This window comes from Mytilus edulis, chromosome 13 (assembly GCF_963676685.1).
Source record: "Mytilus edulis chromosome 13, xbMytEdul2.2, whole genome shotgun sequence".
In the NCBI taxonomy this organism is placed as follows: domain Eukaryota; kingdom Metazoa; phylum Mollusca; class Bivalvia; order Mytilida; family Mytilidae; genus Mytilus; species Mytilus edulis.
The window spans coordinates 62,116,602-62,132,969 of record NC_092356.1 but is presented as its reverse complement, the minus strand read 5'-3'; the positions used below and the strand labels follow the sequence as shown (position 1 = coordinate 62,132,969).

At 32.0% G+C, this 16,368-nt stretch overlaps 1 protein-coding gene across 1 annotated transcript; it reads right to left on the bottom strand.

Annotated features, from left to right (window-relative positions):
- Nucleotides 1–10,300: 10,300 nt before the first annotated feature.
- Nucleotides 10,301–15,257, bottom strand: LOC139500917 (uncharacterized). The gene is made up of 2 exons (XM_071289818.1): nucleotides 13,843–15,257; nucleotides 10,301–11,450 (listed from the first exon to the last, which is right to left on the bottom strand). Exons 1-2 carry the CDS (start codon nucleotides 14,491–14,493, stop codon nucleotides 11,409–11,411), a joined length of 693 nt encoding a protein of 230 aa, XP_071145919.1. The 5' UTR covers nucleotides 14,494–15,257; the 3' UTR covers nucleotides 10,301–11,408.
- Nucleotides 15,258–16,368: the final 1,111 nt, after the last annotated feature.

Sequence of the window (16,368 nt, the reverse complement as noted above, 5' to 3'; positions counted from 1 at the left end):
AACGAAGTTAAAATAGCTCGATCTTCAATCTCTGGTATTTCATGTAATAAAAGTCGAATTCCCAGGGGTATTTATACTGAAAAGTTCGCTGTAGGGACCTTATGTTAGTTGGTATAGTTGACTGAGAAATTCAAAAGGAGGGGAAAATTAAAGGTGATGTTTCAGGGGCAAGCCAAGGGTGTGTAGAAATCCTATAAATCGTCAGAAACATGAGATTTTTTTTTATTTTTAGGCAGTTAAGCTGAGCTGCCTTATGCTAGCACCATAGATTTGTGTTCCTCCCAACGAATGATAAAAAAACCGATGCCATTGTTATAATCTAGCAGGCTAATATGTTATCTATATTATAACGTATTAGACACTTTTTCATACTTTAATGGCACTGGCTACGGTTACATGGAAATGTAACAATAATAAAAATATTATTGTTACATAGGAGACTAAATGCCGGAATGCAAAGTCGGGTAAGGAACCGATTAATTACGAATGGAACAATAATTACTGAGGCTACGGTTACATGGCGTTATTGTTACATGAAAAACAGCAATCATTAAACTTAAATCTTGTATAGTTACAACTTTTGTTGCCTTAATTTTGCATATGTACGAAATAATACTTGAAATAATGATAAATAATAAATATTATCGTTAACAAATGGTGTTTAAATTGTTTTTTCTAACGTATAAAGGGCCCCATTTCATTGTGAAAGAAACATCAGATTATTCTGTACTCAGTTTTGACTTGTCTTTGTCAATTTTCCCTGGCTTCCAAGATGAAATGAATGGATACATTATGTTAAACATAACTATTCTTCCTCTTTTTTGGAATTTTATTCTCATACACACTTGTCCGGGTCAACACTTATTTAGTTTTTATACATTGACTTATGATATTTGGCATACAGTGTATAGACATGACTCAGATATCATAACAGTCTAATATTATTATGACATTTACCGTTGATCTCTAGGTCCAATTAATTGACCTTTTACTTTCATGGTTAAATGATTGTCATTGTCATTAAACCATATAATATGTTCTTACAGGCTATGCCATTTTGTTGACTGCACAATATGATTAATTTCTTAGGTCAATTAATGCCTCGTTAATAACTCCAAAAATGATTTATACCCCCCCCCTTTTTTTGCCTTGATAAGTCATTTCTAATTCACCATAGGTTTTGTACCCATGCAGAGGACACATTCACATTCTAACCCCTGCATCATATTAATTCGTAATTGCCTGGATTAGACATTTTATTCAACACAATGTCTGTATGTGGTACAAGCAGTCCCCTCTCTTTCATTCCATGAACTGTTAAATATCTTAAAAAACTGTTCAAACTCATCTCAAATTATTAAATTATATATTCTTGTTTTAATGAAAAGACCTTCACATTGAAACAAATGTGCTGTAGTGGTCTACAATTTTAAAAAAAAATGTTTGCTGTTGCTAAGCAAGATGTGGGATTCTATACTCGATATAGAATTCGTCCAAACAATAATGATAATCTAGATGTTTATATTAAAAATGTGAAGTCTTAGATGACGAATATCATTTCTTTTTGTATTGTGACATTAACATATCTTTGCGTTCTAATCTTTTTGTTTATCTAAAAGACTATGTACCATTATTTCAGCATCTTGATGCATTCAATAAACTTAAACACATTCTAAACCCCATCCCTGAACTTGTTTGTCATATTGGAGTCTTCATTAAACAGTCTTTAGAACTGAGGGAGTCAGACCCGTGTCAGGAAAGGTTATGATGGTGTTTTTAACACATACATTTATAATTGAACTCTAATGTTCTATTTTTCCATATATAGTATTGTATTATTTTGTATTTCATTGTATTACATTGTATTTCATTGTATTGCATTGTATAGTATAAAATTATTGTTTCATTGTATTGCTTGACCCTCATGGGTGTAATTTTGCAATAAAGATATTATATATATTATAGTGTAACGCCGTATTAGAAAGTATATTCCTAAAAAATAACTAAGTTCATACTTCAAAAATTATAAAGAACCTTTTATTGCTTGGTTGATATGCACGTGTTATGTAGCTTATTTGATGATCAGCGTGTAGTGACCTACAATTGAACTAAGTTTTCATTTCTAACTAAACATGTTCACATACAGACAATTTGCATTGCATTCAATTTAACTTGTTCAATAAAATGACTAATTGATTTGTAGTTAGCTTTAATTCAAACATGTTTTGCTGTTGCTATGCTCACTACGGAATTTGTAAAGAATAAAAAATATGTATTTGAAAAAATATTGGAATAAAACACCAAATGGAAAGAAAAATCTTCAAACAACTGCTTAATTCATACTTAAGAGGGGCAAGCACCAATTTTTTAACCGTTGCTAGGCAACATTTTTGTTGCCAAGGTTGTTTTTAAGCATATAGTAAACAAAATCAAAGAGTATTTTCATTTGTGACTTCAAGTTCTTATTGGTTAAACAATATTATTTGCAAATATTTAAATTTGTACTCATAAAGCAATTAATATGTGATAATTTTCATTCTTAATATAAACCGTTGCTAGGCAACCTTCTTTTCACCGGAACACAATAAAATCATTATTTTTTCAAGTGTCTTTACTAAGACCATCATTGATATCAATATAAACTTATTTGGAGAGGGGACCAACAATAGCCCTAAAGGCTTATCATACCTTGTCCTTTCCATATGTTTAACATTGAATCAACAGATGGGTACATAATCCTTAATGTAAAGTATCATTTCTATGAATACACCTAATCACTATTTGTCCACATTTACAGGACATCGCAGAGGTTCCATTAAAAGAGAAAATGTCGGAAGTCACATTGGAAAAGTGATAGATGTATGACGTCAATAGTTCAAGTGCTAAATAGAAATAAGGCAGCAACCATTTGATTTTCTGGTGGGGGATGGATTTTTTTCCAGGCATTTTTTTTTTTGCGACAAGTCGAAAAAAAAAAATTTAATATAGAAATTATAACAGATAAGGGGACAACCATTTGTTTTCTGGGGGGGGGGGGGGGGGGCAGGAGGATTTTGAAAATCTCAGCCTTGATAATCACAAAAATAAATAGTTTGTTCTGTGGTAGTTTGAAAATAAATTACCTGACTTGCAATGTTTCGAAAATAACTAATCGAAAGTATGAGATGGCACCAGATTCTTCATAAATTCATCTTATTTCCAACAGAAAATTTTTTTTAACAATGAAAGTATAGTTTATTTAAATATACTTGAAATGGCTGAAAATTGGTTTCATTTAAAATGAGGTATTATATTCTCAGGAAACCTTTAACAGGGCCGTAATTACATTTCATGCTTTCCCTCAGATGTACATGTAGCCCTGATTTTTCGAGATCAATGTTTCTTATTTATTTGTCTTTGATCATAAGTTTAGAGAGAGAGAAAACAACAGCCACAGACTTAACTATATGAATTCCATTTTTGCTTTTATCATGCACATTGGTCTTTTGATGTTGTCCCTAGAAAATTAAGTCAACTTTCACTGAATTTATACATTTATATAGAATACCAAAATATTGTCAAAAAATTATTAAAACTGCATTTTCAGATTATGAAAGGGTCTTTTGAACACCAAGAAAGCATGAATTGCATCCTTTGTTCTATAGCTTCTTCGACCTTCAGTGGCTCCAAAACCCTTAAAACAAAGATTCATTTCTGCAGAGGAGGATGATTAATTCTAGTTAAATGGTATATAATCACTTGACTATACATGTAACATTTATAATAAACAAATCATTTCAAAATTGTATGTTTTTTCGAATATCATAAATATAGTTGTGAAAATGAATAATCAGTCCCTTGCTTTAATGAAAATGGTAATTTTTGAAATCTCAAGAAGAGATTTTATATGAATTTATAGGGTTAAATATACTTACCATGAAAATACATTTATATTATATAGAATATGTTTGCTTTCACAACATGTTCTCATCGCAATTAACTAGGTGATCAAAAATTACATCCATGAGATGTACTCACCTACGTCATAGTTCACCTGTGTAACATACACTAGCTTTAGTTTTAATTTGTCGTTTAATTGAATAATTTCAATTAAGTGAACAAAAAACTGAATTTATTCCAGGGGTGGTGGTGGATTGTGGTAAGTATATTTAACCCTATAAATTCATATAAAATCTCTTCTTGAGATTTCAAAAATTACCATTTTATATGAATTTGGTTAAATATACTTACCATGAAAATACATTTATATTATATAGAATATTTACTGATTAACAAGCAGTATTTCATTTGGTGGAGGATAAATTCTCTCACACACATACAATTTCAACATATAAAAAATTATGTGAAATTTTTTAAAAAGTAACTCCATTAAATTTTGTAAATACGGATATTAGTAAAAACCGAAATTACTGAATTTATTATACAATGAAGCTATGCTGCATAACTATATGTATCAATGGCAAACTTTGCAGATTGTATAAATACAAGTATGCAAAATTAATAGACTTGATGTAGAGTTGTCTCAATGGCACTCACATGTATATATACCCCATCTTTCTATATCTGATGAATAAATAATCTGCAGGTCAGTATAGAAATAATTATATTAAAGCTCCTTCATTATGAGCTAAATGTGTTGTAATATTTATGCAACAGTAAATAAGCATTTATTTCTGAATAGGTTGTTCTTGTTGCTTGTACAAATCGACAAGAACTAATCCAACCTTAATTTCATTACTTTCCACTTTGAAACTTAAGTTTATTTGGAAACATTATTACCTTTCTATAACTTTCCATTGTTTTCTCTATGTTAATATAATAACAGAATATATGATTGCTGTCATCTTTTGATAACCTGATCAATATCACATCTTTGGAAATAAATTCTTTTCTACTTAATTAAAGAATTATAATCAATTAAAATATACTTTGTAAATAGGTGTCCTTAATACAATCAAAGTTTATTAAAGACTCAAACCAAAGTTGTTTCATGATTATGCTAAATCTGGATTAATCTTTAAACTTTTTTAAAGTTATAGTCCCTGAGAATTTGCTTCTCTGCTAGATATACTACTTTTAATATTTTATAGATTTAGAATAAAATATTTTCATCAAGAGAAGTCTTGTACTATTGTAAAATGACAATTCTCTAAACTGACTAAATTTAAAAAATCTGATAAAATTTCTATGAGTGGTAGAACCTTTGAATACAATGTCTACCATTTCAACCATGACCAATATTTTTGTTTTGTATTGGACTACTCAAGTGTAAAAATACAGAAATGGACAAATCAGTGGAAAAGTTTCAGTATACATGTTTCCATTGATATACTGCTTCCACAGAACATTTGGATGTTGAGCTGAATTAAAGCCATGATTGTTGTCCTTATAAGTCCAAAAAGAATGCTAACAGATGATTTTCTCCAGCTATGAAAAATCTGTCTAAAATAAAATGTTTTGATATTTCTAATTAACATTTGACAACGGTTAACTTTCTAGAATATCTTGCCATGTACAGTTCCAAATTTAAAGAAAACAAAAATTTGACATAATGAACAACTCTTGTATGTTGCTCTTGATAATTGTTTATATTAATTTCAGAAATTATTTCGCTATCAGAAATACTAAAATGCAACTTGTCAAATATAGTTCAATAGTTGTATTTAAAGAAAAACACTTGTTTGGCAATATGGAAAACACTTGTACTAACTTGCAGTATCCTTAAGTGTTCTTAGTTATTTCAGAAATGGTTTCACTATCAAAAATGCTCATTTTATTTCTGTCTTGGTTCACCTCATCTGAATCCTATACATTCTGATATGATTCAATATATATCAACCAAACAGCTTTTGGTAGTATTTTGTGACTTCAACCCAGTCATGTGGTTAACTTAGTCACTCAGAAGAATTTTGCATTTGTCCCCAGATTTGGCAAAAACAAAATTAATGTGATTTAAATAATCACATCTTTCAAAACAAAATTGAATCAAAATTCAAAGTAATTGTTTAAAATAAACACATTTCAATTTTGTGTAGCATATTCTTGCATAAGATACTAACTCTATGCTATATATTTATATTATTCTGGCTGGTAATATGGAAATTGAAAAGTGAATAATTACCATCAATTCCGAGGTTAAAATCACATGCATTCGGAAAACCTTCCTGCATATAGATAATACACAACTTGACTTTGACCAGACTAGATTTTTGTAACTTTATGCTTATAATGAGCAAAAATAAAAAATAAACAGTGACATTTTAATATTTAGGTATAATATTAAGAAAATGTCTCGCATTTGATTTGATATAATCATGGAATTATCATACTATATTTTACTTCCATGTACTATTCTTAGACTATTGAAAGCTATTTGCTAACTATTAATCAGTCTTTTAAATACATTGCTTTTCCTACATTTTGCTGTTAGATTAACTGCTTCTACACTGGTGCTAAAATTTGAGAACCAATTGAAAAGTATGTATATTACAGTATATGTTTATATTGGTACATCATGTGTTACTCCAAAAAAAAAAACTCTTCTTTTTTTTCTGCATCTCGTAAAGACTGACTAAATAAAAGGTTTATATAAAGAGCTGTATAATAGATAGTTTCAAATCTTGAGAACTACTTCGATTTCCTAGACCATGTCTAGCATTTTAAATAAATCCTGCATCCACAATGCTTTAAATCTTATTTATTTATTTACCAATATTTTACTAATTTTTTTACAAGATCTAAATTAATGATAATCTTGTTTCTATAAATCAGCATATTTGAGTCCTCTATACTTCAGAATTCTGAATCAATATTTAACTCTAGGAAAAACAATGTGTAGCCATTGCATAAACTGTTGGGTTCTACCAATCTCACATTAAGAATAAAACAGACCCAATGAATGAATCCTTATAGCAGAAAACTTGCCCATCTGTTGGCATTGCTTAGAAAACTTAAGATGTAAATTAAGGCATAATTTTCTATCTTAAAAAGAACATCCAAACTCCTTTTGCTTTCATGATTGGAAGATATATGTATAATTTGACAGTGATTCCCATATAGTGAGGGTAAGATAGTCTCTTAAGTCTTACGTTATCACCTCTTTTTTGTGTACTCAAAACAAAACAGAATTAGTACATATTATATTTAATAAATATGTACACTCTGAATTATGTAATCAATATATAAGCCATTACCTTGAATGAGTCTTTGTGAAATGCATCATGGCATCCCCTAAACTCTTTATTCAATAGACAATCTAATGTTTACATAAAAACATATAAAAGCCTTTGTTTCCTTACTGCCGACAAAAACAAACAATTGGTTATAGCAGTTCATACTTATAATATTCATGTTCTTCTTGTCATAAGTAAACTGACCATGAAATTTAATATTAGTAAAAAGAGTTGTCACAAGCTATCAACTGTATTTAAAACAGTGCTCCATTCTTACTGTCTCCATGTCTGTTAGATCATTGGAGAATTATTTATCAGTAAAAAAAATAATTAAATATTTACAGCAATTTGCTGTTCTGGAAAAATATTTCAGGCTTCTAGAATTACTGTCCTGATTTAAATTGGACATATTTAAAAGAAGTATGTATTGGTATGCTTAAACTACAATCACATTTGTATTGTACTAGATAACAATGTATCATTTTAGTGTCTTTAATATCTGTCTTGACTATTTCCAGACACTTGTTCAATATATTTTCAATATGAGCAAATATGTTAATTGACTAAACTGTTGGTTCATCACAAAAACAATGTGCAACCAAATATTAGCTATGCTTGTGTTGTTTTAAAATATAATAAAAGGAGACATAATGTTCCCTCGGTGGAAGGATGTCTAGAAAAGTCAGATAGACCTGGACTTAAATTCACTAGTCTGATTCTAATTTATTTTATTTGCAACAATCATCCACGTGCAATTCTATGCTCCATAAATATCAATGTGCAATCAATAAATAGTTATGATTTAATTTTATGTAAGATATCAAATCTGTATTTTATTAGAATGAATGCAACTTATAGATTCTAAATCATGCATGTTGTTCTAGTTTCTATGTTTTCTGTATGAAACATGTCAACATTAATCAAATAGACTTGGGCAAAATCCCTATTCTTTTCAAGTCTATAGTGATCCATTGAGCACGTTTTATTTTCAATAAATATGGTTTATGTTCCCTGAATGGAAGGTTAACCAAAAAACACATCATCAGTTGTGGGCAAAATCCCTATTCTGATTGTGATGTATTTATCAACTGTTAAAACAGTATCACTGTTGGTCTACGCTCCCTGTATGGAACGTTTTCCAAATAAAACAATCAGAAATGGGCAGATTTCCTTTTCTGATTGAAATTTATTGAACCAATTGAGGTTCTAGTCACAATAGTGGTATACGCTCCCATACGGACGTTATCCACATTAAAATAATCAGATCTGGTCAAAATGCCTATTCTGATTTAATAGTTATGTGTTTACACAGTCTCGTGTACCAGGTGTACACGTAACAGACTGAAAATTGTAAACAATCGAACCAATTGAGGTTCTAGTGACAATAGTGGTATACGCTCCCATACGGACGTTTTCCACATGAAAAACAATCAGATCTGGTCAAAATACCAATTCTGATTTTAATATAGTGATGTGTTTACACAGTCTCGTGTACAGACTGCAAATTGTAAACAATCGACTTTATCCAAACTTTACACTCGACCCGTTTCGTAGCATTGCTCTAATGCAGTGAAAAATCCGGTCAGCTGAGCGTGAAAAAAGAAATAAACATCCGTTTAAAAATATATCTTTTTAAAAACGTAGCACTCACGTAACATGTCCGATTTTGACAGCTAAATTCTGCCTTTCCTCGGACCCGATTTAATGTTTGAAAATGGCGGCTAAACAAAGGTAATTTTCTATGTCGTCGTATTTCCAGACTCGTAAGCTGTAAAAATGACGAAAACGTGCATATCAGAAACTTGGCAGAAGCGCTGTATTCTGATTCACATTAAATTAATCGTATACCGATATTCCGAAAACAAATAATGTCTTTTATAAAACATAAGGATTTTCAACAGTAAACTGTTAAAAATCCTTGCCGACGAGAAACATGCGTTCTCTTGAACGCAAAAATTAAAACTAAAGCTAGTGTATGTTACACAGGTGAACTATGACGTAGGTGAGTACATCTCATGGATGTAATTTTTAATCACCTAGTTAATTGCGATGAGAACATGTTGTGAAAGCAAACATATTCTATATAATATAAATGTATTTTCATGGTAAGTATATTTAACCAAATTCATATAAAATGAAAAATCTTGCTTCAATAGTGCAGAAAATGAATAATCTGTCCTCTTAGTTTACAAAAATAAATACCCGATCAAAAACAACTGTATGCCTAAAACTGAAAATGGCACTCAACCCAACATCTGTTTAAAAAACATTTTCTGGTATACCTAAATTTCAACTTCAAGCAACTAAAATAACTTAACAAGAGTGCACACACTGAAATGTCCTGCCTTCTTAACTAATCATTGATTTTATTTTGATAGTCCTAAATATAATAAAATTGAGTATGGAAATGGGGAATGTGTCAAAGAGACAACACCCCAACCATAGAAAAAACAACAGCAGAAGGTCACCAAAAGATCTTCAATGTAGCAAGACTTCTGCACCCGAAGGCGTCCTTTTTACAGCTGGTCCCTGAACAAAAATATACTAGTTTTAATACAAAGCTTTATTACAACTGTCACATAAAGTTAACAGTAACCAAGAAAACTAAACATTGACCAATGAACCATGAAAATGAGGTCAAGGTCAGATGACACCTGCCATCACAAGAGAAAACACTCATCAAAAAAACTTTGGAGTCTTACAACCTGGTCATTCTTGTGTCAATCCGAAATAGACAGGATACACTGAGCTGCTTCTAAAACTGATGAAAAGCTACAACTGTATCTAGTAACTGAGAAGTGCTACAATAGTTATAAATAAGCAGCACATAAACAGTAACAAGAAAGGCTGTTAACCCTGTTAAATTTTAGACGGCAGCAATTTCAATATTTAAACTTATAGAATTGATGAAGAAAATAGAAACTACACGAGACAAAACAGAAAATAAAATACCCAGTCCCTTTTCAAACAATAAGATATTTCCTATTAGAATTTAGATAAAAACAGTAAAATATCTCCAATTTAAATTTGGATAAAAACAGTAAAAATGTCCCCAATAAAATTTGATAAAACAATTAAAATACCCATTTCCCCTTAAAAGCGTGTTACAGAGCAAAATACCCTTTTTTTCCCATAAAATTCTAAATTTGTTTTCAAATTCAGATTTTATGAATGAAGTTTTCTACTTACCACCTGAGAAATATACATACGGATATTACTTTCCTTACCAGTCCAGACTTCGCAATTAAAATAAAACATCTAGATGACGGAGATACTTCCAACCGGAACTACGTCACCTACATGCTTTACTCTACCTGTACCCCAGTTTTTTTTTTTTTTTTCTATTTTTTCAGTAACCTTATTACTACTATAGAAAATTACGTGGGGAGGTTGGGTGGGTAATTATCAGGTGGTAAGTAGAAAACTTCATTCATAAAATCTGAATTTGAAAACAAATTTAGAATTTCATTTCATTCATTTTCTACTTACCACCTGAGAAATATACATACGGATAGATTACAAAGCCTTACCTCTCTGGTGGTAGGGTAATTTTCTATGGCTCTGCGTCTCTTCATCCTGGGTATAATCTTTACTTTATACCACTTGTTCATTTTTAAAAACATTCTTCTGTACACTATACAATATTTACAATGTCTTTATTTTTTTTTTCTTTTCTTTAGTCTTTTTATCTTTTTTTTTTTTTTTTTCGAACTGCACATTACAGTTCAAAATATATCAGTCTTTTTGATGATTTTAAAAACAATCTGTTATATACACATCAGCATAAAACCTTAACATCCACATTTCTCAAATAAAACTTGATGAAAGTTGTATCAGTAGACCAGTCAGCGGACTCTAAAATACTCTTCATACTAGCCCCATTAAATAAGGCCCATGAAGGTCCAATTGCCCTCGTACTGTGAGCTTTAACTTTAAAATCTGTATTTTCATATGCCATTTTGATGGTATTCACTAACCATCTAGAAATTGTTTGTGATGTAACCGGTTTGAATGGTTTAACCGTTGACAAGAAAAGTTTTCCTTCATCTTTCCTTGTTTCTTCTGTACGTTTCAAATAAATCGCAATGGCTCTTTTAGGATCCAATTTTTTATTGTGTTCAAAGTAAGGCACAAAAATTTTAGTTCCATAATGATTTGGTCTATCTTGTTTTGATAAACCTGGTCTCAAGAAAACAAGTCCTTTCTTCTGAACATTCACAAACCCCTCTCCTATCCTCAATGCTTGTAAGTCTGAGCACCTCCTGTACGTTGTGATTGCTATAAGAAAAACCACTTTATAAGTTAAGCATTTAATATCAGCTTTCAATAAAGGTTCAAAAGGAGACTTTTGCAACATGTCCAACACTTTTTGTAAATCCCATTCTGGGACTAAATTTACTTTAGGCGGTCTAGAATTGAAAACCCCTCTAAGTAATCTAATAATATAGGGATGTTGCCCAATTGGAACATTATCTATTGGAGATAGCAATGACGATAACATTGACCTATAACCTGCTATAGTACGGTATTGTAAACCTGAAGTGTACAAATGAGATAAAAAATCTGCACATTCTGCTAAAGTAGCTGCATAGGGATCTTTTTCCCGTTCACTACACCAACTATGAAATCTTTTGAATTTACAAGCATAGTCTTGCTGTGTGCCAGATCTCCATGATGCTCTGGGAAGCTTTCTAGTTTCTCTTGAAAATCCCTTATTTCTGAAATTTTTGTGGAGAGCAGCCAGGCTGTTAGCGTGAACACTTCGGGATTTGGATGGTAAATGTTTGTTTTTGGTTGATAAAGAAGATTTTGCCTTATTGGTAGTTTTATTGGACTTGCTACTGATTTTTGAAGAAGCTCTGTGTACCAATGTCTTCTTGGCCACATTGGAGCTATCAGAATTAGTCGACAATTGAATTGACTCATGTGTTTTAGTACTTTTGGAATTAGACATATTGGTGGAAATGCATATGCCCACATTTTTTCCCATGATATCGACAGAGCGTCTACTGCTAGAGCACTGGGATGAGGTATCCAAGCACAAAACACTGGTCTCTTGTGATTGTGTACTGAGGCAAACAAATCTATTGTTGGTTCTCCCCACATTGCAAACACTGATTGAACTATCTGATTGTTCAGTGTCCACTCTGTGGGTTGTATTTTGTTTCGAGACAGATGATCTGCAAGAACGTTTAATTTCCCCGCTATGTGAGCTGCTCTGAATGTCAGATTGTTCTGAATAGCCATTCTCATTAGACACCATGTCTTGTAACAAAGGTGTATGGACTTGGTGCCCCCCTGTTTGTTTACATATTGAACGACTGTTGTGTTGTCGCATTTGAGTAGCACATTTTGATTTTGTAATTGTGGTAGGAAATGTTGTACTGTTCGAATTACAGCTTCCAATTCCAAGAGATTTATGTGTTGTTTCTGTTCTTGAACCGACCAAAAACCTTGAAAAATCTGATTGTTCATGTGACCCCCAAACCCTGTCTTTGAAGCATCTGTTGTTATTGTGAGGGTTGCCGACCACTGGTGTAATGATTTGCCCTTGGTAGTGTTTGCTCTGTCCAACCACCAATTCAAATGATCTTTTAGGTGTTGAGTAAATGGAATTTGATAAGTAAGATCTCTGGTGGATGGTTTCCAGAAATGAAGTAGATGTAATTGGATAGGCCTCATATAAAGGCGTGCATTGGGGATCAATTCTATGCAAGACGCTATCAAACCCAACAACATTAGATAATCTCTTGTTGTATTGTGTCCCTTCATTATGCTTATCACTAACATTTCTAACTTTAAAATTCTTTCCATAGTTGCAGAAACTATCTCCTTCTTGAAATTGAATAATGCCCCTATGTAAGTGATCTCTTGTGATGGGATAAGAGAAGATTTTTGAAGATTTACTATAAATCCCAAATTTATCAGAAGATTGAGTGTTTTCTCTCTGTCTGAAATTAGCATTTTCTCTTGAGCATTCACTAGCAACCAATCGTCCAAATAAGTTGCTAGACGTATGTTTTGGATTCTCAGATGAGCTGCTACTACAGTAACTATTTTTGTGAACACTCGAGGTGCTTGAGAAGGACCGAAACACAGAGCTACAAATTGGTAACATTTGCCTTGTATGCAAAAACGTAGAAATTTTCTGTGTGTTTTGTGAACTGGAATATGGAGATATGCATCTTTCAGATCGAGAGACAACGCCCAGTCTTGGGGCTTTACTAGATTCAAGACTTTTGTTAAAGTGTCCATTTTGAAATGTTGCTTCCTCAGATACTGGTTGAGAGGTTTCAAGTTTATCACAGGTCTTAAATCGCCTGTTTTCTTGGGAACCAGAAAAAGTGTACTGTAAAAACCTTGATGTATCTCTGCTTGAGGTACAATCTCTATCGCATTTTTTTCTATTAAATCTTCTACCTCTGCTAAAATAATAGGTAGATTCCTCGCATTGACAGAAGTGTGTTTTATACCTGTCAAGTGAGGAGTTTCTTGAAATTCTAATTTCAAACCCTCTTGTAAAGTTTTCAGTACCCATTGATCGTCTGTTATTGATTCCCATTCCTGAATAAAATGTTTTAACCTCCCTCCCACTGGTATCTGAGGCAACAACATTAGATTTTTGGCGTCAGGAACTATACTTTTTCTTCACATTAGAGAAAGAACTTACCCATGGTTTGGTAGCTTGTGTCTGTTTACCAGATGACTTGAACTCCCCAAAGTTCTTCTTTGGTATCTTAAAGTTACTGTCAAATTTAGGCTTTTTTACAAATGTTGACTCTGAAGTAACTGTAGCCGTTGGTTTTCTTTTACCCAACTGTGAACCAAGTGTAACTCTTCTATTATCAGGTAAAACTTCAGCTAATTGTTTATTTCTGTCAGTTTTCTCTTTCATCTTGGTATCAAACTGTGAACCAAATATACCATCTGCTGTTAATGGTAAAGTCACAATTGTATTAGCATAGTCTCTAAGTTCATTTAGACCTGTATCATACATGGTAGCACGACGACGTATCATGTGGTGAAAAGCTCCAGTTCTCGCCGTCTGATCTAAACTTTTGGTTGACAAAGCAAAAATGTCTCTTACATTCTGAATTGCACTATCTAAATTTGGCGAATCAGATGTTAAATTATCCAATAAATTTCCACTTGCTTGTTGCAAATAACAAGTCGTGATCAATCCCATGCGGGCCGCAACTTGACCCTGATAAGCTAACCTTTCAAGTGACTTTAAGTTCTTAGTAAATAAACTTGGGACTCTGCCAAAAGCAGCCTTTGGCCCATATCTTTTCATCAGTAAACTTTCTATTGTATTGTCCATTGTCGGTACATTAAAGTATTCTTGACAACTTGTATCTATTGGGAAACTTAGTCTATAATTTTCCTTATAACTAGTGATTTTGTGAGGAGTCTCTGATCTCCAAGAACCACGTAAAACATCAATTTGGTTTTGTTCTAACACTAAACCCGTTTTCTCAGTCTTTAACGAAGTATAAGCATCTAGACCAAACTTGTCACCTAGTGTATGACTCACAGAATTATCTTGCTTCTCTGTTTCACAAGATTTCTCATTTCTGTTACCTAAATATTTCTGGAACCTGTCATGTTCACCAGATTAAACTAACACTGATCTACTGTCACAAGTATTGACATCTTCATGATCAGAATTTCTAGAATTCTCAGAGCCCTCTGCACTGAATAAAAAACCACTATTTTGACGTTCCGAATCCGAAATTCGAACAGATAGTGTGTCAATATCATCACCGCTATTTTGGTGCTCATTAATAGCACTATTCAACGGGATAAGAGGTCTGCGAGCAGCACTAAATGCCTCGACTGTGACCGTATTTTGATACTCATGTTCTGACCTTGGAACTTCATTTCCGGTGTCAGTACGCTTGTCTTGAAGTAAATCTAATAATTTACCCATTTTATCATTCATAGAATTGACTTGCTTGTCCTGTTGTTCAATTCTTGCTATCATACGACTTTCCAAGTCTGATAAATTGTCTTTCTTGCTACGAGAAGAAGTACGTTTCTTACCTTTCTTCCCGGGAGCGGAAGTGACTTTGTCGGAGGCCATTGAATTATAGGCGAGTGTAATATTTGAAAAAGACGTCTAGTTAAGGACTTTAATGCACCCACCTAACACACGGATAATTTCTACTTTAAATGAAAGAATAATGATTTAACTTTGATTTTTGCCCGGTCGTCACAAAATCGTACGGTGCAGTTTTTGTAAAATTGACGTTTATTTCAGAAATTAGTTGAAAATTATGCCATAACGACATATTTTTCAAGCAAAAGAAATTAGTAGTATCTCTTCTTTTAGACAGAATAATTAAGTAAATTAGATTCTTAAAATAATGAAAAACAATATTTACAACTGTAAGTCCGCATGCTTTTGCATTCCTTCTAAATATTTGACATTTTGTACAAAAATTTTCATAATCCTGATCTTTTTGGATCTACAATTATTTTTTTATTAAATGCTTTTGAACTCTATCCGTTTTAGAACACACCAAATAACTCATCAGTTATCGTTTTTTCATTCAAGATCAAGACTTTATCTCAACATTTCTTAAAATCACGAATTTCTGTAATTTTATGATGTTGGGTAAAATCACTATCGTTTCCGGAATCCCTTATCTATTTCGTTATCGGGTTTTTACTGAATATATTAGTCGATTTCCGTGTACTAAATAGTGCTATTAGAGTACGATAAATCATATTTAAACGGTTCTATTTCAATCTTTAACTTCAGTGTAGCTTAAATAGATATAAAATCGTCCGAAATTAAGATCAAATCAAAGTAAAACATAGTTTTTGAGTTCTGTAGAATTCACCCCTTTCTAAATAAGGAACCGTATCGGAAAATTGTCGAAAATCTTCCGAGTCGTGTCAAATTTTCACTGTCCAGTTTACAATCAAACCCTTCCTATGCTAAAAAGCAAAAACGATCCATTAATTGACACAGATACATAGTCAGTCATATATTTACTACAGAGAAAATATGCAGTTAAACACTTAAACGAAGATACAGTTGTATTGCCGCAGTGGGAAAACGAAAAGATGAAATTTACAGAAGACTGGTCGATGAATATAAAAAAAATGAAAACATATCATTTGAAAATTCAAAATATCATAAGAGTTGCTATAAATATTTCAAAAGTAAGTTTTGTCTGTACAAAGACTT